Source organism: Eleutherodactylus coqui, chromosome 4 (genome assembly GCF_035609145.1).
Source record: "Eleutherodactylus coqui strain aEleCoq1 chromosome 4, aEleCoq1.hap1, whole genome shotgun sequence".
NCBI classification, from domain to species: domain Eukaryota; kingdom Metazoa; phylum Chordata; class Amphibia; order Anura; family Eleutherodactylidae; genus Eleutherodactylus; species Eleutherodactylus coqui.
Window position 1 is genome coordinate 47,269,131 of NC_089840.1, and position 22,832 is coordinate 47,291,962.

The following is a 22,832-nucleotide window of genomic DNA, read 5'->3' on the forward strand; positions in this document are numbered from 1 at the left end:
ATTAGATATCTGCTCCAAATACAAAGTGACCCTCTAAATAATCACCTAACCAAGCAGATTTAGAAGTTCACAACCACCAGTTCGGAAACATTTTATTTTCGCGTAGCGAGCATTGGGTCAATCTAGTTTAAGTAAATGGGGCTAAGCTGAAACACAACACAACTTGTGCACAGATCTGATGCCGTTTTCTTAATCCCCTTTAAACAACATGCCTTGACTTTCTACAGCCATTACCCCAAAATGGGTGGTCTTCTCCTCAACACAAATTCTGAGATGGAAATTGCCTGCAGCGGTGGGAAGACACCAAGTAATAATGTCACAAAGTTAAAACACTTGAAAAATGGTTTAATGATGTTTACAACAGAAATGAACTGTACAGTTACAGTAAGTTTAATATATGTAAAAAATATTACAGCAGACAAATGCATGTAACACAAAAATCTACCATTTATCCTGATTCACTGTAGTCTACATGATCTTCCCAGGATTCGGCTCACTTGGGAGCAGCCAGTTTTAGGAAAAAAAAAAAAAAAAAAGATTTTTTTTTTTTAATTATCATTCATTTTATGTCTTTCTTTTTTAAAGAGACAGTTGCACAGATTCTTTGATTTTTTTCAATTTGTTAGAAAGAAAACATTTCATCTAGAAAACTTCACAATTTGGTCAGTTCAGCTATGTACACGATGACCGGTTAGTGTTCGACCACAACTCTTATTTAGTATTGATGAAGAGAAACAGAATTACCGACTAACAGTTCAGACCGATTTGTATAAATAACGATCCGGTAGACCTCCCCAAAAATTTGGCAAAACCATTTAGCGTTAAATTCCAAAAAAAAAAGACACCTGCAGTTCCATCGGCAGGCTATAAATAAACCATGAGCAAAAGTCAAAATAAACACGTCTATGCTGCACACCACGCTTAAAACCAGGACGGTGCAAAAAAACAAAAAACAAAAACAAGAGCATCTGTCTCTTTAAAGAAAAAAAATATATATATTCCCCGAAGATGGAAACTGTAATCAGTGTAAAATGCAACCAGAAGCAGGTACATAGATGACATTCTCCTTATTGAATAATTATGTACACATTTAGAACTTTCCGTATTTTTTTTTATTTTTTCCTTTAATATGAACATCTAGGCAGTGAAAACTGTTATGTTAATACATACACAGACACACCCAAAACATACAAAAATACTATTATTTCAAACTACTAAGAGTAAGACGGTCAGTTAATCTCCATGCTATGACTTCTTAAGAGCATTACACTGAAACAAACGAGAATTCAACAACAACTTTTTTTTCGTTTTTTATGTTTTTTTTTTTTTTTTAATATCCCAGAAATATATCAAAATATACATCTAAGCTTTGGAATTACTGAGGTTAGACTAATGCAAGTGCTGGGTCATAGTACTTAATACACAAGTCTAAGGTTCTGCGGGAAAGAAATTATCTTTGGTATCTGCATCAGGCTAATATTATTAACATTTGGATTTTTTTCGCTTTGGGATAGAGCTTGTATGACCCTACGACCAAACACCCCATAATCAACCGAGAATAAAAACATCCATGTAAAAAATTCCTTCATTTGCGATCCCCCTCCCCGAAAAGTTTTTTTTTTGTTTTTCTTTAAAAAGTCACAGGCATCTACCTAGCCTAGCACACAAAAAATTGAGAAATACAATGCATAGTTGCACGTGGTGCCGAAAACAAAAAACAAATGTGAAAAAAAGGACAAAGCTTTGTGATTGAAATGTGATCCTGTTTTGTTGTGTTGCAGAACAAAAAAAAAACGAAAAAGTTTAATCCTAGTAGTTGTATAAGACAACAGAACAGGTTAAAAAACACAAATAATAAAACATAAAAAATATGAAAAAAAATAGAAGTGCACCTCAGCGTGTATTAGTCAACATCAACCAGCCCATGACGGGTTAGACCCAACAGAGTGGAGAAGCCTTGGTATATGCATTGCTCTTTGGGGATCCAAGTCATTCCAGCCCTGGAAGGTTGAACAAACCCCATCAGAGCAGCCATTAATGTACCAACTTTATCTTCAATTCAAGGGGTATTCTGAGAGGAGAACATGAGGCCCTAGGAAGACAAAGTATCAGGAGATCTGTTAGACAATACTAGATGCCTGAAGGCTACGGTAAAACTAGAAACGTTCTATGGGTAACCAAAAGTCCTAATGCTTTGTCTTCCATGTCCAAGTTTTTAAAGTCTCTAAAAAGTTGCCCCGGAACTGAAAAGGTCATCTTTCCAACAGTTTTTCTTTTTGGTTTTTTTGTTTGTTTTGAGTTCATACAATCATAGAGAAATCTTTGGTTTGGCTGGAAAATTGAAAAACAGTTAGCAAAACAAGACAAAGAAACCGACCCCCAGGCATTTAACAGCAGCACAGTGACGCGGCAAGAAAAACAGAGGGATACGGGAATTGCTACATTCTCGTGACTCCTAACCACCAGATATTGGATGAGATTGTCCACGAACCAAAAAGCTTTGCATTTTTTTTTCCACTGTATTTTTGGTTAAAGCTTAAGAAATAAACCAGTGTGAGTAAGAACAAAGAACAACGATGGTTTAGTCAAGTTCCCATGAAATGTAGTTAAGCAGACCAAGACATGTCTTGTGAAGATCTTGTGTGTATTAACAACCATCAGGTAGGAAAAAGGCAACAGAGCTCCACCACCATATTTTACATATCCCCGTCTTGATAAAGCTAGGAATACCGAATTCCTCAAAACGTTATAGGCTTTGGAACAGTTTAGGACTGATGTTGCCACCTTCTGCACCCCCCACCCCCCTAACCTCCCTGTAACATTACCGGTCACATGTTGCTACAAGCCAAGTATGGTCAATTTTACACACAGCACAAAGTTGGCAACTCTGTAGGGTATTCAAAGTTAATGCAAACCATTCAGTCACAAAGTTCTAAAATGAGGTATACAACAGCCCCTGTACCTAGAATGGAGAGAACCCCCCAAGATGACTCAACCACACTTCACTACCGAAAGAAGGAAAGGAAAAAAAAAATGTGAATTTACAATTATACTGTTATTTTGGTCATGTATATTTTTTTTCAATGGCTGCTGAAAAGGATGTAGATGTTATAATTCCCGGTGATTATATTCTACATCAATGGATTGTGACTCATGTTTGGTGAGATAAAAAACAAAAAACACCCCATCAAAATAATACAATGGATATGAAACAGGAAAAAGTTAGAGGTGCAAATGGACAACTGGCCATGTCATTTTTTTCCCTTCCCTTCTTTTTATGAACACTATGTTTGCCCGTAATCTTGACATTAGTTCCTCGTTGTTCGGAATTAATTAGAAACCATAATCACACACATACGTCTTGAGTTCTTCATCAAGTCAAACATGAATTAATACCACTTACAGCACGTTTGCAAAGCAAACATGTTAATAAAGCTTTTACGTGAATGAAGAAAAAAAAAAAAAAAAGATCAAAAATTTTTTCCTTCCTACATCAGTCTCATTTTTTAATGGTCATTTTTTTTCTCATTATTATATTGCTGCTGGCCGTAAATTGCCAACCAAATGCTATGTGCCAACCAAGACTCAAGTACTGGACAAAGGTCCCCTACCCCCCACCCCTCCCCACTCTCTCTCTCTAGGACTATTACTCAATAAATATATGTATATTCAAAAAAAGGCTGTTGGAGTGTTTTTTTTCTTGTTTTCAAAAAATTATTCTATGCAGCAAAATAAAAAAAAAATTATATATATCTCTATAGCTTCAGTTGTCAGGTAGCCCTACAATTTGACATTTGGTCTTAAGCGATTTTCTTTTATACCAAGAGCAACAGACACCACAATATTTAAAAGAACAAATACAGAAAAAAAAAAGTTAAAAAATAAAAATAAAAGAAAATTAGACATTACACACAGGAATAATTACACAATCTTTGGAATTGCAGTTCCTGAAGGAAATATTGAAGGTCTGGAAACTACACAATTAGGATATAAAGACTCTAACTTGCACACATCTTTGCAGTATTTCAGTGTATTGAGGCAATCACGGTCTACCGAAGACCAAACCCTCGTATAACCAGTTAAAACCCACTGGCAAGTGGTCATTTGTATTTTTGGTAATATATAAGCCCCTAACATATTCACAACTGGCCATTATTAAAAGGTCTTCAGCTCTACTGGCAGAGCAAGACCCAACACTGGCCGAGGGTTCGCAACTAGACACGTGTTCTGGAGAGACATTACCTCCGTACCTCCAGACATATACGTTACACACTCACGATACAAACACAATACAAACACCAGCCCATAGAAGGACTCTGTATCTCACAGTATTTGGATTCTTGGCGACATAAAGGTCAGGTGCAATGAGGAGAACTGGGTTCACTTCCCTTCGACTTTTTTGTTTTTTCTAGTTCTTTAGAGTATTTCTTTTTGGAAAAAGATAGCCTCAGTAGCCATAGTAATATACACAGGAAGTCTTGTCATTTCCTTTGAAGAACTTTCAACCCTAAACTCAGTTCTTGGAACATATTAGCTTAGGACAATACATAGGGATAAAATAAAAGGAAGAAACTTTTTGACTTTGCTCTCCCGGTTAGACTATATGATGCATCACCTATAATTTCCACTACAGTTCTGCAACAGTTAAAGAAAAAAAAATTCTTCCAGAACCCTAATATTAGAATCAGAGGGTAGGCAGGTCAAAAATATATTAAAAGGGAATCGGCGAATTGGGGGGAAGGGGATGGGTTGAAGCTAATCTGTTCTCCTGAACAACACCGAACATACCCCTATCGCTTTAGTAAGAGCATTGCACAGAGCTGGCGGCTGGATCAGACAAAGCTTTGGCAAAAAATCTGTATAAAATATATCCTCCTATATCACAATTCTGGTTACCTTGATCCAACCAAATCCACTTGCAAATATTCAGCAAAAATTGAAATAAAAAAATAAAATAAAAATAAGAACACAAATGGGGAAAACAAAGAAAAAGAGACGTTAAATTAGATGTAAAGCTCTTTGATGAGAATAAAATTATTATTATATCTTGGTTTTCTCCACAATTTCTGAGCCCATCGTTGTCAAAGCCGAGAGGAGTTGAGGTATTTTTTCCATTAGGAGGCCAGAAACTAGTCTGGACAATGCAGGAGCTGCCATGAGAACATAAAGAGTAGGATATGTAGAGGGAATAACTTAAATTTGATGGATTAAGATTTTTTTTTCGGGGATGAGGGTGAAAGGAAATGTAGTCCCCACTGGCACAACATTAAAGTTTGTCAACGGTTCCTTTTTTTGGATTGAATCCTGGTTAAAAAGGCGTTTGATGCGTTAACAGTCTCTTAGGTTTCTGTTGAGCCCAAAGTGGATGACTATAGTCAGTGCATTAGGCTTTGTCAAAGCCTTTAAAATAAGAGCTCAAGTCATCATCATTAAAGCTTTTCAGTCTCTGACTGCTCTGGAAAATGGCAGTGTTGGAAAATGGGCATACACAAAACAGCACCTCCCTATATAAGTAGTAGACGATAGTTGTACAGAGTATCGGAGCGGCCCAGATAACTAGGATTTACACAGGGTATCATTAATCTTTTGGTTTCAAACAATTGACGGTAGAGAGGATAGTATGGTAAAGATGGATGCTGAAGAAATAAGGTCTAGAATCTGAGTTTTGGAAATTGTTGGCTGGTATGGCATCTTATTCTGAGGTTCTTAAGCATCTCCAAGACTCTGTAGACCAAATGACACGGCAATTTCTTCGCACTAGAATAGCCCTGTTATAGTAGCCATGGTGGTCCCTTAGTGTTATGAACATCTCCAAGACCCAGTCTGCAAGCCTAACCACACTTGGGTTTTACTATGGTTGCTCTGGCTATAGACCTTTTCAGCCCCATAGCAGCGAAGGTTCAGGATAACTTTCAAGACGCTGCCGGCAGATCCATTCACATTGGTGTTGTTTTACTTCAGTGGACCTGGCAATAGACCATAGAGGTCCCTCAAGAACTGATGTTCATTAGAATCTCCAAAACACAATCAGATTGCTGACTATAGGGGCTCTGGTTGGAGACCATGGGATTTCCTTGACAGCTAAGTGTCAGGATCATTCAAAGAGACCTTTCCTTGCAGACCCTACTACATTGCTAGTTTACTATAGCGGCCCTGGCAGAAGACAATGGTGGTCCCTCAGAAGCTAAGTTTGTGGAGAACTTCAAAACCTTGCCAGCATATTCACATCGGTGTTATTTTGCTTTAGTGATCCTAGTTGGATACCACGATTTTCTCCAAGTTCAGAAGAAGCTACAAAACCCATTTCACACTACTATTATCTTATTATAGAGGCCCTGGATGGAGACCATGGTGGTCCCCTAGTAGGGAAGTTTTATAAAGAAAGTCTACCAATACTTCAGGTATTGACAATGCTTGTAGAGGAAGAGCACACAATCATCGCATCTCATTCTACAACTATTGCAACTAAACTGATAATGCAAAGACGATGTTACCAGTGGGGATTACGAGAATGTTAAAGGAAAGGCGGGAGGAACAGCGGTGGTCAAACAAGACTTCAAAAATTCTAGTATTTACATATGGAAAACCCCCATAAACTTAGAGTTTGCCTTAAAACATAAAAAAATGAATGAGAACAGAAAAAAAAAATACAAAAAGCAGCAACATTTATATATAAAATTAAAACCCCCACCAAGAAAAAAATAAAAATAAAAAAATAAAAACTGAAATAAATTGTCAGTAGCATCTATCTTGTCACTCACTGCGTCTGAACTGCACTTACACAAAACTAGTCCATTAGTACAGCAGCTTGCTAGAAATTGACTTTGGTTCAAGCTTGGTTAACCGTCCTCTATTGCAAAAAGAGACAAGCGGCACACGGAGGGGTGGCGCGCTTGGCTTTTCTTTAGCATCGGAGGGGTTAAAAATATATTTTCAACAACTTAAAAAAATACAAAAACATATACACACACGCAAGGTTGAATGAAACGGGTTAGTTGACTGCTTGCAGTTCACTAGTCTATCATGTTAGAGATGGGAAAATTGCTATATTTTAGGAATAACAGGCAAAAACCATCAAGAAAAAAAAAAATTAAAAACTAACAATATATGGAGTCATGGGAAGTTTTCTGCCCTTTTCCAGGAATTTTCCAACAAACATAGTGCACCGAATGTCCACAGGGACGTCCTCTACACAGGAGGGGGACACATCTGGACATGTGCCCCGTTGTGTAGCATCATTTATAGTAACACGGGGCTAGAAAATAGGCAGAAGACAACCCCGACGAAAGGCGTAGTGTGAACTGCGGGGCAGCGATCCAGTCTGCGTTAGCATTCATTCAAATTTTTGGTTTTCTTAGATCAGTTAATTAGTGAAGGGAAATACATAGAATTGTAGACTTTAAATAAAAAAAACAAACAAAAAAAAACAACTACTTTCAGGCTTGCAGAGAGAACAGCGGCCGCTCATCCCACACGCGCTGCAAGCACCTGGTCCCCAGATCATAACTTATTGACGTTTCTGCTGAGCGAGCTCAATCACCGAGACACCAGGCCCTTATGATGTGTGCAAAGAGGCTCAACTCCCTCCCGCAACAACAAAGCCTAACACAATAAGCCAGCAACCTTTGTCACTCCAGCTGCTGCTTAAAATAAAAACTCCCGTCATTCTCAGCAACAAAAGGAGCCTCAAGGTTGCGAATGTTTTACCATTTCCAAGTCTGATTTTCTGTAGTGTATGAGAAACGGCCATGAAATTCAACCATCGGAGTCGGAGGATGTAGTTCAGCACGCAGGCCTGTACACAGATCTCTGCACTCACCCTCTCCTTCAGGAAATAGCGGTGCCAATAGGTTGGCTTTTGCACACATCATGTACAAACAGTGGTTTCTAACATTATTAGTCCTTCCATAAACTCTCAGGTTAACTTTCACTGGCTTCTTTTCAGCCCTGCAACTTTTACTGTATACAGTAAAAGTTGCAGAAGGGTGGAGTTAAGCAATAAGTAAAAAGTTGCCTACTGATCCCCACTTAATAACCAGGACAAATACAGATGTAGCAATTGTTAACATGACTAGCGCATTGTGATAACTAGGATGTACTACAATGCTGTAAATAGGAGTTAAAGGGGTTGTCCAGTTGGGTTGATGGCCTAGGTCATCAACAGTAGATCGACGGGGGTCTGTTACCTGGAACCCCTCACTGATCAGCTATTCACGTGCACTGAACTGATCTTTGCAGGAAGCGGATTACTCCGTTCCTACTGTAGTGACCAGTCTTGTTATTATAGGCTATTCACTTCCGTGGAAAGTTTGTCTGTAGTACCATGCCTGGCCACTGCAATGGAAACAGAGCTGTTGAGTTCCTGCAAAAATCATCTCAGAGCATGAGCACACTGGCCTGGTGAACAGCTTAATGGTAGGGGTCTTGGGCAGTAGACACTCACTGATCTACTATTGTTGACCTATCTTGAGGATAGGCCATCAATAAGTCCCTTAACTTACCATAATGCATTAGGGCTCTATTTTTATATCTGCATTGGAGGCTTCAGTGGCGGCCTCCAGTGCAAATCCATCCAAAAATTCCTAACAAAACAGCACAGAATACTGCACTATTTCGTCTGGGAACATGGCAGACAGCATAATGGAAGTTGGACAGACCCCATTGAAGTCAACGGGGTCAATTTATTTCCATCCTAGGACAAATCCATTCAAGTAGGGATTCCCTTATGTGAGGAGGAAACCAGAAACCCAAATGGAGCCCTGAACGCTGGTATGAGCCCAAACATTAAATGCCAAGTTAACATTGTCTACATCTGTAAAGCTGGCCAATGGACGCACAGATCATTTCCCTGATTGACAACTAGGGTTTGCATCCATAATCTCTCAGGATGAAACGATCGCTTCCTGCTGTCATCAAGCCTGTCCGGCTTTAGGCATGGCCACCAGAGATCAAGCTGTACAAGTATCCATATTGCTGAAGCCAGTAACCCATATAAACTACGTAAAGCGTCGCTCACCCCCACTATTCCATCAGGACCGATGTGGGTGTATTTATGTCCGAGGGAACCTCTCTACCTAGAAAGTCACTTAATAATCAGTGACCAAGTTAAAAAGAAAGAAAATTAAAAAAAAAGGGGGAAAAAACAAATTAAAAATACATCAGTAATACAGGCCTGCCTAAATTGTACCAGTTACGAAAAGGAACCCCCAACATTTCGATATGACTATAAACACCTTGCATGACATAAAGGTCTGTACAACAGACCTATACAAAATTATAATTACAAAAAAAATAATAATAAAAAGTAGATTCCGACTAAAGCAAATTCCCCTTACAAGATCGGATTTTTTGTTTGTTTTTTTCTTCTTTTGTTTAAACAACCAACCTTAACTTGTCCATGAGACTGCTGGAAATGATAAGTAGTCCTTTCACTTTTTGTGTGGTTTTTTTTTCTTCTTTTTTTTTTTAAACGTTTATAATTTTTTTTTTTGGATTTTTTTTCTCTTTCTTTTTTTACATTTTTGGTTAGAAAGTTCTCTCTTCAGTGGTTATCCTGAAAAGAGATTGTTTATTATAAAATTAGGCAAAATGTCCATCTGATATTTGTTCTTCACCGTTTAGGTTTTTTTTTTCCTTCAACCTTTTCATTTTTGACGTACGGAGCTCTCCCGTGCTGTCCGAGAGAGAGAACGCATCTCTGCGTTTATTCGTATGGTTAGTTGATCACTAGCAGAAAGTGATCTTGTGGCTTCGGCTCACTGTGCTTTGGAGCCTGAAGTGGTGGTGGAAGCTGGTCCGCTGGCAGTGGCCACTGTAAAGAGAGAGTTTTGGATGGAATCGACTGAAGAGGAGGTGGCATGAAGGCTTGTGATGGGTGTTGCTGCCCCTCCGGAGGCTGCAGAGACCAAGCTGACCGGGCTGCTGGTGAGCAGAGAGAGGTTTTGAGGGTTGAGGAACAAGGGTGCAGTCACAATGTTAGGAGTTCCTCCTGCGTTTGCAAATACCAAGTTTCCAGTAGCATCCAGCGATGTTATTGGAAGAGATCCACCAGATGCCAGAGCTGGAGAAGAAAAATACAGAAAATGACAGTAAGAAAGAAAATCAAGGTCTGGTGAATGCCTCAGCCTCCTCGGTACTCAATCCACCATTAATTCCCTAAGTGAATCTCCACCTCTTAAGTTGTTTATTTTGGTTGACAATTCTGTGTAAAATAATTTAGTGATTTTCATACATAAATGGTCAAGAACTGTTTTCTTGAAATAAGGTTCTAAGTCCTCTTTATAGGCACTGTGATAACTTGTAAAATTATGGATGCCTGCACTAGTACCGGATTCCCCCAAAACATATTAATTTTTGCCCCAAAAGAGGCACTAGGTCTTATTATACTTACCTATCAGGCTCGGTTCAGCTCCCACCGTTGCTCTCCAGTTTTGATGCGCTTCCCGCAGTCCTCGGCCGCTCATACAACATCACTTCCTGGTTACGGGATTCATAAATCCCACCTCTAAGAAGCAATGGCTGTGACTGGTTCTTCAACCACTGCTTAGCCAATCAAAGCAGTGCTGGATGAACCAATGTGATGGCTGTGATTGGTTTATCCCGTGCTGCATTGATTAGTTCTTCCACCGCTGCTCAGCCAAACAAAAGCCATCATGTTGTAGAGGCAGGATGTATTGGCTCAGCTGCGGCCAATCACAATCATCGCATTGGTTCATCCAGCGCTGCATTGATTAGCTGAGCAGAGGCCGAAGAACCAATCACAGCTATCGCTTCCTGGAAATGGGATTTATGAATCCCATAACCAGGAAGTGATGTTGTACGAGCGGTTGAAGACTGCGGAAACTGCGCCGACCCTCTAGAAGGCAGCGGGAGGGACCTGGACCGAGCCTGCTAGGTAATGTTAATGTAATGTACCTTATATGTCAAGCCTCTCCGAAAATTAGGCTAGGGCTTATTTTCGGGATGGTGTTATTTTTAGGGAAACAGGGTACTAAAAAGAGGTAGGATGTGATCACCAACAATATCAGTGCAGGCTATTGAACATCTAACAGGGTCATGGATAATTATTTCCTTTATGTGTTACAATTCCCAGTTATTATTACAAAGCTTGTATAAAAAGTCTAACTCTGGCTTTAAGGAATGCTGCCTTCCAATAGGTGGCACTGTGGAGGTATTATTCACCAATTAACGGAGCATTTCAGACCTGGACCAGGCCCTTCATCAGGCCTGTATAAATTAGGATGGTTTCACATCTCTGTTGGAACCTTTTTCTTCTGTCCCAAAACCGTGAAGCTGGACCCATTATAGTCAATGGGGTTCGCTCAGGGCCGATCGATTCCATCCAGAGACGTAACTGTTTGGCCATGGGGATTTCACTTTCCTGCTCCCTGAATGAAGCAGGAAAGCTGAATCCCCAGCCCAAGAGTGTGACCACCCTTACACAGACAACTTACAAGGTTCAAACATAAGGGGACACTTCTTCAGTAAGAATCACCATTGTCTGCATTCTGGATAAGACATTTTTTTTCTTGTTCCTGGGAATTTAACGCTAGCTAATGTGATAATATCTATATATAGAATGTGCTTTAATTGAATCAAAACTTTGGTTTTGTACCAATTGATCTGTTATTTTAGCGGTCTCTATATCCTATGCAGCATATTACGGCATGTATCACATCCAATCGTGGCAGATTGTAAACAAACGTGTCATGGCGCTTACATCTGCTTATTTTTGTAAGTCTGGAGCGCTGCCAACAGAAAGTATACTTCAGATTTCCAGGCAGCTCCAGATTTGCAAAAAACAAACCGATGCATGCAGCGTTTCCAATGTCCAGTTTGTTTACAATTTGCCATGATTGTGTTTGCTGTATGCAACGATATACTCCAAGGTATATAGGTCCAGCTAAAAGACTGGCTATATTGGTACAAAACCGAAGTTATGACTCAATAAAAGCACATTACCGGTTACATGTGACCTAGGTAACACAAAAATAGCATTAAATACCCGCAAAAAAAAAAAAGATTGGTACCTAGTGTTATAAGTGTACGAGGAAGTGTTCATATTACTTAAAATTGATTTGAACCAGGTTCATTGGTTTTATCCAAACACACACACAAAAAAAAAAAAAAAAAAAAAATCAAAAAAAAAAAATCACAGGTTTTATTGTACAATAGAAATTTTTCAAACTAACCGAAAAGTTGAAAACTAAGTTGAAAAAACGTCTGTGACATAACACATCAGGAACTGAGGGGTTACAACAAAAAATGCGTTACACGCTAGTATCAGTGCGACAAATGTATAAATAAGGCTTAGTGTGCCAGATATGAAATCTAAGCCATCCATGAGCTGACTTGTAAATTATACCTGAAGTCTATCACTTTGTCCTGCAAATTATAGTAGGCCTGATGGGCCACACCCATAAAACTAAGCCCCACACCCCTTTTTTGTGGTGAGGCCAGCGTAAATCTCCAAAAACTCGCCATTTTTGCATCTGCACCTAAATGGCGACTTTTTGATGCCACAATTCTGGGTCAAGGATATGTCTCATAACGCTGTGTGTGTTCATAACTGTCCTACTTGAGCATACACCTACTGCACCACTGTATCACTCTATCCATACCCTCCTACACATGGGGCGCTCCTCATCTCATTTCTGTGCAGCCACCACTAGGAGGAGTTTACTGTTTACAGATTTATTGTTAAGGTCAGTTCATGAACTGTATGCAATAAGCTACACCTAAGGCTGGGTTCACACGGGGCGGATTTGCCGCGGAAATTCCGTGCGGAATTTCGCTGCGGCAAATCCGCATGCGGCTGCTAATCCCGGGATCAGCCAGCCACGTGGACGAGATTTCTCAGAAATCTCGTCCACACGGGACGGCAAATCCGCTGCGGCTAAGCCGGCAGAAGCCACTGCTGCGGCGCGGATTTGCCGAATGCAGCTTTTTCCGCGGCGGTTCTCCCGGCGAAAATGTCGCGGTTTTTGCTGCAGCCAAACCGCGACATTTCCGATGGGAATCCGCCCTGTGTGACCGTAGCCTAATGGTGGCTGCAGAAAGTCAGACGTTTATCTTTTAGCTCTAGGCCTAGGTAGGAGATTTTGAGTTCTGTGAGCAACGTTTGATACTGTGAATAGAGGGTTAAATTCTTCAAATGCATGAATGGGAAGTATGAGACATCTATAGCACAGATAACACTGCTGATCCCTTAACACTAATTCAGGGACCATAAAACCTTCACATCTATGTTTGTATTTCTGTTGTAGTATTCTTTTAAGTGCCAATTAATCCAACCCTGTCTGTGCCTTGTCGTGAATATATATATTTATTACGACTCTTCGGATCCATTTCATCATGTATTTTTGTTATCTATTAAAAGGTATATCTACAAGATTACTTGGTTTCTCTTACTGAGAATAATCACACTAAGTCCCATTTAGACGCAACGATTATAGTTTGAATGAGTGAACGACTGAACGAATTACTGATTTCTTTGCATAGAAATGCATAGCATTTAAGTGTGTGGATGATGTTCTGAAATCCTCTCCATTTCCATCATTAACTAAAGTAAAAAGGGTTTAAGTTGTTTGCTCAGGTGGGCGGGTGTTTATGCGAGCAATTTCTTGCTGGCAGCTTTTTAATTAGTGTGCAGAAAACCCATAGTCTTTCTCTGGTCACGAGTAAACAAGTAGTCATTGTGTTTATGCAAGGTAAACAATCACTCTTCCCATCAAGTTGTTCAGTTGTTCAAGACCTGAACAACTGCCGTTTAAATGCAATGACAAGCCACCCAGGTAAAGGCTGGTTTACACGGGCCGAAGATCTCTCAAACGACAGTTTGAGTGACAGCTTTGAGCGATCATTTTGCATAAAAATTAATTGGTATTTAAGTTGCTACTTAGCCACTCAAATACCAATTAGGTGTGCAAATGAAGCCTTCACTGAACACAGTTAATAGCCTGAGGCTATTATCTGCGCTCAGATCCTTCGTTCTCCACGGGGAAACAATGCTATCAGCACACAGTGGAGAACGACTGATAAATTCAAGTTAACCTAAAAATCGTCGTTCACTTTTAACGATCAGCTAGCAGTGCCCAAAAAGCGGACGATGGGCACACATTTGCACGCACCGATTATCGCTAAAACGATCTCTGATTTGAGATTCTTTTTAGCCTAAATCGGCCTAAACAAGGTTTCTTAAAGTTAAAGTCAGTGTAAACAACCGCTAACGATGAGTTCGTGGTTTGTTTTTTTTTGCATTCACACTGAACGATTAATCACTCAAATTTGCTCGTTTGAACGAATTCTGAGCCATAATCGTTATGTATGAATGGGCCTTTAAAAAAAAAAAAGGTGCTATGATGTCTATAAAGATTAAGGAATTAATTAGCATCGAATTTGCATTGGATTCTGGCAGATTACAGAAGCGGTGGCTTTTAGATTCTTATCAATACTATGGGAGCCGCCTCCACCCTACCTAATCCCGTCCATTCATGTACTTTCAGACACAAGCGCATCTTCAGGATGAAAAGATAATGTAAGAGTTGCCCGACTGACCTTGTATTGTTGCCAGCGTGCTGTTACTCATCAGAGCAGGGCTGATAGCGCTGCCCAATGTCCCTGGATTGAGACTGAATAAGGCACCTCTGTGAACAAAAGAGACACAAAACCATATCATTCATAGATAAAGAAACCCCGATCCTTCTACAAGCCGGCGGAGAGGAGCGGCACAAAGGGAGCGTGTCACAGCATGTTATACATATGACAGCGAGCAGATGCTGTATATTCAGAAGCACGAGGAGAGGAAGTCACCCTGAGGTCAGATACACAGGGCCTATTGTCTCAGCAAACTTCATAATCTTTATTGGCATGTATAGAGCCAGGCAGACCGCTGAACAGGCTTTGCCGCAGTAACCGGCCCTATAGCATAGGAGCGGGAGTCAAGACAAATACATTACTGCACCTATACTAAAATATATACAGAACGATTATCCTGCTAATTGCTCATTAGATCGAGCATTTTCAGGATAATCAGCCATAAATTGCTAACATGCAAACCATAAAATGACCGTTGGTCCGCCGTTGCATCGCTCTGTGTAAACAGGCAGCAGTTAATCTATGAATGACGGCCTGTTGGCTGTGAATGGAGGCGGGTGGGCCAGACCGATCCCCGTCCCGCTGCGCCTCCAGTCACTGAGTGATGATCGCTCTTATGTAAAGTATATATATATATATATATATATATATCCTCTTCCTGGCTTTATAATGGTCCACACAGTTATATGCATTAAAACAGATTACGCCTGCATCATGCAAATGTAATCTGTTTCTTTCCACGCACCCGCTGACTTGAATGGGCGATTCTCACCCAAGAATCAGACCAAGATAGGACATGTTGCGTTCTTGTTGACTTGGACTGTCTGCTCGAGTAAATAAAAACCACTGAAGTCAATGTGACCTATTTCTGTGTGAATTTAGTCCAATTAAAAATTGCGTCGTACTCGCATGGAAAAAAATGCCAGTGTGAATAAGCCCTAAAGGAGTCATGTGACATTGAGAAAAAAGTTAGTATAATATGGCAAAAAAACCAAAACCCCCAAATAATTAATACGTGATTATGTGCGCTTGCAAGCAAGTGGAAGTAAAGGCAAGCGCGCCATTTTAAATCCCCTGGACTTTTGCATTACTTAGATTAAGGATTTCTATCCAAATCACCATTCTAGATAAACACGATCTAACTAATAAGGCTGCTATTACACGCCAGCGTTTCTCCACTCTACACGCAGGTGGAGTTGCGCTGACTGCAGCTGTACTCGTCACGCTGTTTGCAGCCGGCACCGGGACCCTGCAATACAAACACCATTTTTTTGTGTTTTGCATGGGGAAAATGCTGCATATAATAGTAGACTAAACCCGGGCTCACACAGCCGTAATTTGTGGCGTGCCATTTTTGCGTGTATGTACGTGTAATGTGCGCCAAGATAGAGCATGCTGTGATTTTTCCTTCCGTGCGTTTTTTGGAGCAATTTGTGTGAGCGGCAACATGGCCACCTATGGGAAACTGGTACAGCATATTCCGCGCACGGAATACAATATACCGACACAGTCATGTTAGCCTGGCCTGACGCACGAACAGTTGAACCATTCATGTCTTTTAATGAGTAATCATCCACAGTGCAGGGAGAAAAAGTAAGTGAACCCCTGCGTTAATGGCTTCTCTAAAAGCTAAATGGTGTTTCAGTTATGCCTCTTTCACACAGGCAGCACGGTATCGCCGCGAGAAAAATCACAGCAACATCCCATCGCTGGTCCGTGTGACATCGCTGCAGTTTCTGGCGGTGATACCGTGACTTTGTAGTGCTACAAAGTCGCATGTGGTGCTATAAAGTTGCATGAAATATAAACCCTACCCCGAAAATAAGCCGTAGCTGAAGAAAAAAAAGGATATATCACCTAGAAGCGTTGTCCGTAGCTGCGCTGCAGGTTCTCCTCGGGTCCCCGACACTGGTCGTTGTCCTCTGTTCTGGACGGGGATAGAAAAATCTCCACTTCCTGGAAGCACTGGCTGTGATTGGCTGACACTTAGCCATACACATCCAGCACTCAATGAATGGCTGTGATTGGTTCATCGAGCGCTGGCTGTGATTGGCTAAGCATCAGCCAATTACGCCCAACGCTTCCAGGAGGCGGGGATATTTCAATCCCCGTACAGAAGAGAAGACAATGACCAGGGAGAAAACGCGGCTGGGCTGACAGCACTTCTGAGGTGATGTATACTGTTTCCCACTCCCCCCGCAGCTAGGGCTTAGGTTAGGGCTTTTACACTACAATTTCCTACTGTCAAAGTTGCATCGCACTGCATGAAAATGGCGTTTTTGTGCGATGTGATGCAAGGAAGGCTCCATAGGGAAACATGGGTTACAAAACCTCACGAGTCGCGGGCATATCGCCGGACCCGCAAGGTTTTTAGGTCGGGTTGTTGCATGCTACAAAACACTGCATGTGTGAAGGTACGCATAGGAAAGCATGGGCTTTACTTACACGCGATTTGTAGCATTGTAGCAACGTAACAAAATTGTGCGACTGTCGCCCCGTGTGAAGAAGGCCCTAAGAAGATTAGATTGGAAGCGTGGGGGATTCACAGGTGCTTTTCCAATCAAAGGCACACAAAGCCTGGTTAGGCTGCGTTCCCGAGTGCTGCTCCTCTGGCGGTTTTCATGTGTACATGCGTGTCAAAAAAGCAGTTGAAAATCGAATGCGGTTTTCAGCTAATTGGGTTCTACAAGTGAAGCAAATGACTACAATGTACTTCAGCAGTGGCAGCAAAGCAGCTGCAAACCGTGCTGCAAAATGGCAGTGTTCTGTGGTAACACACAGGTAGTCTCAGGACAGCATTGTTGATGGGCGATTAATATGCACATGCAAATCGCTGTAGAAAATGTGCTACAAGCAGAAACTAGTAACACGGCCCGGGGCCTCCTTCACATAATCGTATGCGTTTTTATAATCCTTTCTCTATAATTATGAGTTACATAAAAATCAGTCCACATTTGAATAGTAATGGATGCAGGAGTTTAGGTGATTACAGGGGGTTCACTTACTTTTACTTGCCACGTGTGTAAATATTATAAATAACTGGATAACAGAATTGGATAAATACAATCTAGAATAATTTACAGTAAGGCCTCCTGTCCACGGGAGATTCTTCATTGCGTTATCCGCGGCGATAGTCCGCAGGCGGGTAACGCATGAAACGCTTTCCATATATTAACTATGGAAAGAGCAGCCCAATGTATACGAGCAGAAAATCCGCTGTGATTTTCCGATTGCGTATAAAAATCGCAGTGACTTCAAGGCTGGGTTCACACTGGGCGGATTTGCCGTGAAAATTCCGTCTGGAATTTCGCTGCGGCAAATCTGCCCGTGGCCGCTAATCCCAGGGTTAGCCAGCCATGTGGACGAGATTTTTCAGAAATCTCGTCCACACGGAAAGGGGAATCGGCCGCAGCGGCGTGGATTCGCCGGCCGCAGCATGTTCATTTTTTTCCCTTCCTTCTTGGGAGCGCCGGCCACAGCGGAAAAGCGTGCGTCCAGGCCACTTCAAAACCCGCGGATTTTGAAGCAGCGGTTTCTCGGCGGCCAAACCGCTAAGATTTCCACCCGGAATCCGCCCAGTGAGAACCCAGCCTACAGATATTGTATATACAAACACAAGCATAGGGTAAAAAAAAAGAAAAACCAAATGAAGACCACAAAACTCCCCTACCCAGCAGCAAACTGTGAGGATGCCATCAATCCAGGGTTCAGACCGGCCGCGGCGGCCATGGCAGCTAGGCTTGCATTGGCAGGCAACTGTGCTGCTCCTTGTAACGCTGTGGCGGCTGCGGTGTGGATTCCAGATGCCGTCACCACTACCTGGCCAGAACTCATGGCGGCGGTTATGGGAGTGGAGGCGGTGTGCGTTGTACTGGTTTCACTTGCACTGGACACTTCTGTAGCTCCGGCAGATGGGGAAGGGCTCAGAGATGGAGACGTCAGGACAGAGGACACTGGGGGTGCAGTAGATATCACGGTTGCCGTGTGGGCTGTGGGAGTTCCTGTTGTGCCTTTAAATACAGTATAATTATTATATATATTCGTAGATTAACCATTTATTTACAGATTTTTTCCAAATCAAGGTCTCTTTACGTGGGACAGCGACTATAGCCGATACAGAGAACACAAAGCATTTACATCTAGATCGTATAATGCTGACTGTGTTGTACCATGTCTAAAAGGTTCATTTAGACACGATTATCGCTCAAAAGCCGCCTTTTGAGCGATAATCCTTGTGTGTCACTGCACTGACACTGTGCAGCTTTCATTAACCCGTCACTCATCGCTGTCTTTCAGCATGCTGAAAGACAAGGATGAGCCTTATCAGGGATTCACAGCGGGATACAGCTGACACTATTGTTTCAGCTGTATTCTGCTCTCTGAACATAGCTGGACCACTGAGTTCTTCATACCCCGCCTATGTTCTTCATACTCCGCACAGAGCACACAGCTGTGTAACAGCCGGGCGCTCCGAGCAGAGAACAGCTGGATGCAGAAGACAAGCGGCCCCGTTTGTCTTCTGCATTCCCCGCTTGGAGCGCAAAGTGATCACTCAACGTTTGAGCAACATGATAATCGTGTCTAAATGGGCCTTTATACTCCAGTCACATCCAGAGCAGCAAACCGTTTTATCTCGTTCCAACTGTCTCACCACATGATAAAAGTATTATTACAGGAGTTTGCAATGACAAGCGGCAGAATAATGAAAACAGCTCTGGATTATAATACAGGATGTAACTCAGGATCAGTACAGGATAAGTAATGTGATGTATGTACACAGTGATTCCACCAGCAGAATAGTGATTGCAGCTCTGGAGTATAATACAGGATGTAACTCAGGATAAGTAATGTAATGTATGTACACAGTGACTCCACCAGCAGAATAGTGAGTGCAGCTCTGGAGTATAATACAGGATGTAACGCAGGATCAGTACAGGACAAGTAATGTAATGTATGTACACAATGACTCCATTAGCAGAACAGTGAATTCAGCTCTGCAGTGTAATACAGGATGTAACTCAGGGTCAGTACAGGATAAGTAATGTAATATATGTACACAGTGACTTGACCAGCAGAATAGTGAGTGCAGCACTGGAGTATAATACAGGATGTAACTCAGGATCAGTACAGGATAAGTGATGTAATGTATGCACACAGTGACTCCACCAGCAGAATAGTGAGTGCAGCTCTGGAGAATAATACAGGATGTAACTCAGGATCAGTACAGGATAAGTAATGTATGTACACAGTAACTCCACCAGCAGAATAGTGAGTGCAGCTCTGGAGTATAATACAGGATGTAACGCAGGATCAGTACAGGATAAGTAATGTAATGTGTGTACACAATGACTATTAGCAGAACAGTGAATTCAGGATATAACTCAGGGTCAGTACAATTATGGATAAATAAACGAACTAAAGGCCCATTTACACAGAGTGATGATCGCTCAAAGACTGCTCAAAAGACAGTTTGAGTGACAGCTTTGAGCGATCATTTTGCATAAACTTTTAAGTAGCTACTTAATAGCAATTAGTGGAGAACTGCTGATAAGGCTGAATGACGATTTTTAGGTTGGACTAAATTTAAAAATCAGCTAGCAGTGCCCGAAAAGTGCAAGATGGTCGCGCATTTAGACGGAACGATTATCGCTCAAACGATCGCTTTTTAGCGATTTTTGAGCGATCATCGCTCCGTGTAAATGGGCACTAATTGTGTGAATTTACCTATGGCTGAGAAGCTGGTCACGGCAGGACTGGTTAATGGCAGCACAGGGTTTACAGTTAACGTGGTAGCTGCACTGCTTGTCACAAGGCTCGGTGTAGAGGCCACCTGAAAGAAACAATAGAAAGGTCAGAGTTCAGGATTAAGTGATGTCATCGAATGCAATACACTCCAATCCGGGCCGTTCTCATTATTAGTTGTTCTCATGGTGTTTAGCACAGCAATCCGGACCTCTTCCTCATGTATTTGGTGCAGAAAGTAGCCATAGAGGCTACAGAGCCATCATTTTGAAAGTCAACATCACAGGCCCTGTTCTCTGCATCCTCCTCCCGCTTTACAGGAGCACGGTCGGATGTATACGTGACGGCTCACGAGAGAGAGGTCCGATCTATACGTGACGGCTCACGAGAGAGAGTGAGAGAGAGGTCCGATCTATACGTGACGGCTCACGAGAGAGAGAGAGGTCCGATCTATACGTGACGGCTCACGAGAGAGAGAGAGAGGTCCGATCTATACGTGACGGCTCACGAGAGAGAGAGAGGTCCGATCTATACGTGACGGCTCACGAGAGCGAGGTCCGATCTATACGTGACGGCTCACGAGAGAGAGAGCGAGGTCCGATCTATACGTGACGGCTCACGAGAGAGAGAGCGAGGTCCGATCTATACGTGACGGCTCACGAGAGAGAGAGCGAGGTCCGATCTATACGTGACGGCTCACGAGAGAGAGAGAGAGGTCCGATCTATACGTGACGGCTCACGAGAGAGAGAGGTCCGATCTATACGTGACGGCTCACGAGAGAGAGAGAGAGGTCCGATCTATACGTGACGGCTCACGAGAGAGAGAGGTCCGATCTATACGTGACGGCTCACGAGAGAGGTCCGATCTATACGTGACGGCTCACGAGAGAGGTCCGATCTATACGTGACGGCTCACGAGAGAGGTCCGATCTATACGTGACGGCTCACGAGAGAGAGAGGTCCGATCTATACGGGACGGCTCACGAGAGAGAGAGGTCCGATCTATACGGGACGGCTCACGAGAGAGAGAGGTCCGATCTATACGGGACGGCTCACGAGAGAGAGAGGTCCGATCTATACGGGACGGCTCACGAGAGAGAGAGGTCCGATCTATACGGGACGGCTCACGAGAGAGAGAGGTCCGATCTATACGGGACGGCTCACGAGAGAGAGAGGTCCGATCTATACGGGACGGCTCACGAGAGAGAGAGGTCCGATCTATACGGGACGGCTCACGAGAGAGAGAGGTCCGATCTATACGGGACGGCTCACGAGAGAGAGAGGTCCGATCTATACGGGACGGCTCACGAGAGAGAGAGGTCCGATCTATACGGGACGGCTCACGAGAGAGAGAGGTCCGATCTATACGGGACGGCTCACGGGAGCGCGGTCCGATCTATACGTGACGGCTCACGGGAGCGCGGTCCGATCTATACGGGACGGCTCACGGGAGCGCGGTCCGATCTATACGTGACGGCTCACGGGAGCGCGGTCCGATCTATACGGGACGGCTCACGGGAGCGCGGTCCGATCTATACGGGACGGCTCACGGGAGCGCGGTCCGATCTATACGGGACGGCTCACGGGAGCGCGGTCCGATCTATACGGGTTGGCTCACGGGAGCGCGGTCCGATCTATACGGGACGGCTCACGGGAGCGCGGTCCGATCTATACGGGACGGCTCACGGGAGCGCGGTCCGATCTATACAGGACGGCTCACGGGAGCGCGGTCCGATCTATACGGGACGGCTTACGGGAGCGCGGTCCGATCTATACGTGGCGTTTTACGGGAGCACGGTGTGATCTATACATGACGGTCTACAGGAGCACGGTGTGATCTATACATGACGGTCTACAGGAGCACGGTGTGATCTATACATGACGGTCTACAGGAGCACGGTGTGATCTATACATGACGGTCTACAGGAGCACGGTGTGATCTATACATGACGGTCTACAGGAGCACAGTCTGATCTATACATGACGGTCTACAGGAGCACAGTCTGATCTATACATCACGGTCTATGTGAGCACGGTCTGATCTATACATCACGGTCTATGTGAGCACGGTCTGATCTATACATCACGGTCTATGTGAGCACGGTCTGATCTATACAGGATGACATTTTACAGCAAAATTGGCAGATCTACTTTTAACTGCAAGGCACTGTCTGCAGCGGGATCATCCCATCCTCATACGTCCCTGCACCCACTGTTTCCTCTGACTCCCACCATCCCATCTAAGGTAGCTGTAGGTATTGCAGTAAGGCGCATACATGGCAGAATAAATCACGAGCCATCCAAATCGCTAAAGGACTTGGTGGAGCAGATGTGGAGGTTTTACGGCTGCACCCGCAGGCGGAGGGGATGGCACACCTGACATAAAACCACCAGCACTACCATTAAGCCATTTGCTGTGTTACGATCTGTGCAGTCAGGTGAGACGAGCGGCTTCACGTGCCGTTACTCATTGACAGCGACCACCTGCTCTCTGC

The 22,832-nt window shown here is 42.9% G+C and overlaps 1 protein-coding gene across 7 annotated transcripts in view; it reads right to left on the reverse strand.

Annotated features, from left to right (window-relative positions):
* Positions 1-330: 330 nt before the first annotated feature.
* The window catches only part of POU2F1 (POU class 2 homeobox 1), a 147,797-nt gene continuing 125,295 nt past the window's right edge, over positions 331-22,832 (reverse strand). For all 7 annotated transcript variants that reach the window (XM_066599380.1, XM_066599378.1, XM_066599379.1 and 4 more), the window contains 4 exons: positions 20,320-20,425; positions 18,266-18,605; positions 14,557-14,645; positions 331-10,060 (listed from right to left, as the gene is read on the reverse strand). In XM_066599380.1, the coding sequence (XP_066455477.1) occupies positions 9,756-10,060; positions 14,557-14,645; positions 18,266-18,605; positions 20,320-20,425 (840 nt within the window). In that variant the 3' untranslated portion in view covers positions 331-9,755. The remainder of the gene's footprint in view (positions 10,061-14,556; positions 14,646-18,265; positions 18,606-20,319; positions 20,426-22,832) is intronic.